This window comes from Haliotis rufescens, unplaced genomic scaffold, assembly GCF_023055435.1.
Source record: "Haliotis rufescens isolate VD_foot unplaced genomic scaffold, xgHalRufe1.0.p SCAF_79, whole genome shotgun sequence".
In the NCBI taxonomy this organism is placed as follows: Eukaryota; Metazoa; Mollusca; class Gastropoda; order Lepetellida; family Haliotidae; genus Haliotis; species Haliotis rufescens.
The window spans coordinates 1,423,463-1,426,539 of record NW_025964371.1 but is presented as its reverse complement, the minus strand read 5'-3'; the positions used below and the strand labels follow the sequence as shown (position 1 = coordinate 1,426,539).

At 42.0% G+C, this 3,077-nt stretch overlaps 1 protein-coding gene across 1 annotated transcript; it reads left to right on the top strand.

Moving 5' to 3' along the window:
• The first annotated feature begins 397 nt into the window (after nt 1-397).
• LOC124121976 lies at nt 398-2,385 on the top strand. The gene is made up of 2 exons (XM_046485108.1): nt 398-544; nt 2,031-2,385. Exons 1-2 carry the CDS (start codon nt 413-415, stop codon nt 2,322-2,324), a joined length of 426 nt encoding a protein of 141 aa, XP_046341064.1. The 5' UTR covers nt 398-412; the 3' UTR covers nt 2,325-2,385.
• The last annotated feature ends 692 nt before the right edge of the window (nt 2,386-3,077 follow it).

Below are 3,077 nucleotides of genomic sequence, written 5' to 3'. Positions count from 1 at the left end.
AAACAAATATAAGCCTTGTGATTAGAGTGTTATATTATTCAACCGATCCCAGTTTTAGTGCCTACGGAACAGTTGTATAGATATAAAAAAAACATGGGCGTCTAAATGGACTCTTGACACATAGTCCTCCAAACTCATCACTGAAGCCGGATGTGGAGAAGGTTTTAAACAATGGAGGTAAAGCGTGATAATGATTTTAACACTCGGAGGCTATCGTGGATACATACAACTGACACACCCTTCACAGAATTAGACAATAGAACATGGTGGGTGAAAATATTGCTTGACGCAGCATCAGCAACCCGGCAGCCATGCGTGGCGACCAAAGTGACGGAAAACTATTACACGATGTGTACCCATCAGTTCGTCAGCTGGTTATCGACGTTTAAAAAATGCATTTCTGTACCTATAAATGTCGACCATCACTGATGCATGTTATATGTTCATCATGACGTGCATGATGCTGTGGTCGGTTCTGCTGGCGGTGACGGTAACGTCTGTGGTCGGCTACAATGACAGAGTGCGATACAACATCAACACTCAGGTGAGTTTGGACAGAGAATCTTTACTTAGTGTTTATGTAAAGGAAAGCAATTGGCGTGCATTATCTGTCATACTTATTTACAGTAACACTTTATATCAAGAAAAACAGTTGATCGTGAAATATTAGCTATCGTCGCTATAATGAGCTATCGTCGTATAGCCTAAACACCACTCCCATAATTTTGAATTTGAATAAACTGAGAGGCAAAATAAACTATACCTGTTGAATTTGAAGTTGAATTTATAATTTGTTTCATTTTCAATTTAAAATGTCTTAAGTTAGCGATATTATAACCAAAACGTTAATTGTACTGGCGCTTAATCAGCACTCAAAGAATAATTCTACTTGGTATAATTTTCTAAAATTTAATTTGACTTACAGTAATTAAATCTTCCCTTTGTGAAAAAGACAACTGACAAATTCTAAGGTTTGTGTTTCTTTACTTGTATTATATATCCTCATCACAATGGTACAGTTCTTCCACAATTTTACATTAATATTTCATTTGACAAAAATTTAAATTATGCAGTTGTAGATACTGTAGATCCGTGATCTCAATGGAACGATGCTCGTTATACCCATCACTCGTTTGTTTGCCAGTCAAGATGCGATTGTTAACAGGCCGCTGTGGTGCAGCGGGATTATTATTGAAAACAGTAAACATGCCACAATGATCGGGGTCATGGTCATGATTTGATTTGTTTGTTTGTTTGTTTGTTGTTTAACGCCGCACTCAGCAATATTCAAGCTATATGACGGCGGTCTGTAAATAACCGAGTGAGTGAGTGAGTGAGTATGGTTTTACGCCGCTTTTAGCAATATTCCAGCAATATCACGGCGGGGTACACCAGAAATGGGCTTCACACATTGTACCCATGTCGGGAATCGATCCCGGGTCTTCGGCGTGACGAGCTAACGCTTTAACCACTAGGCTACCCGACCGCCCCGTAAATAACCGAGTCTGAACCAGACAATCCAATGATTGACATCGTTAGCATTCATCCACGCAATTGGAATACGATGACATGCATCAACCAAGTCAGCGAGCCTGACCACCCGATCCCGTTAGTCGCCTCTTACGACAAGCACAGTCGCCTTTTACGGCAAGCATAGGTTGCTGAAGACCTATTATACACCGGATCTTCACGGGTCGAATGTCCTCATTCAAAGTTGAAGAATAACGACATTGATGGCAATAGGAACACCTCGCGTGACTTGGATCTGTCTGTGTCATCGTATCTCGATACATTCGCCCTTTTTATTTAATTTTATTTATTTTATTGACAGATAAAGCAAATATGTAAACCCCTAATGCAGTGACGTTTACACTTTGCCTACAGAGGTAGCGATATATTGGGCGTGATATTTCTGACAACAGGTTCAAACTTTGTTTAAACTTTCTGTGAAGAATATCTCATTTTTGTGTATCTTTCAATGAAAGTGACACAAGAGAATGATTGAAAGTCTTTGACATTTTGATTCACAGGCCAAATGTACCGAGGTGACAAGACGCGCTACCCGTAACTGTATTTGGCCGGCTGGACTCAACCCCTTTGCTGACCAGATAGCTGAGAAAGGTCGGATTATGGCCTACAAGATACGGTGGTTCAATGGACACTGGTCTGGCTGGTACGTCCCCGGCTACAACGACATTGACGGGAAGTTCAACCCCTATCCTCGACGTTGTACTGCGTTGCCCTACTTGCGAAACACGATGAGAAGGATGTGGTCGTATTTCTACGATCACACACACAAATTCATCATCTGTAAAGCAAAATAACTTGTGAAGATCATGTATCTGACCTTGTTCACAACATGATAATAAACGCAGTTAAAACATACTCTATGTTGTTTAATATGTTCAACAACTCTCATTTCATCCAATACATTACGTCCCTGTGGGGACCCGGGGAAGATAAACAAGAATGAGTCCTCAGCACCCCTTTGCTGGTCGTAAAAGGCGACCGAATTGGGCAGTCTGTTTGCCGTGGGGTGCGACCCTGTGTCGGCCGAGGACGGGATTCTGGTGGGTTAGGGCACGTGAGTCAGGAACCGATGTTCCTTTTGCCCAGCACATCACTTTGACCCTTACTTCGCCTAGACAGGTGGTAGGATGGGTCCGGTCCTATCAATCGGCTGGTCATGCCGAGCCCTGTGCGTAGAATTATTACTGCACATCTTTGGTTTTTCAAAAATGTATTTTTTTGGACTTGGATGACACAAGTATACTTATATTATTGATATACTTAATTGCCTAAAGTCGTATGCCAGAAGCGAGGGCTCATGGGCCAATGTGGTGATAGAGACCTCTTAATTCTGTGTTTCTTGGGAGAAGTGTTATGGGCAAAACCAGCCGGACACTTCTTCATTTGGATGTCATAGCTATTCAAGTCGATATTTACTAGAGTATAACACACCTGTACCCTTGGTGTTGCAGGCTGGCTTCCACAGCAATATCGTATTTGTTGACACTCGGTGGCGGGTGGGGAGCAGGGGTGCTGAACCATATTATCCCACCATGTCTCAAACAAAC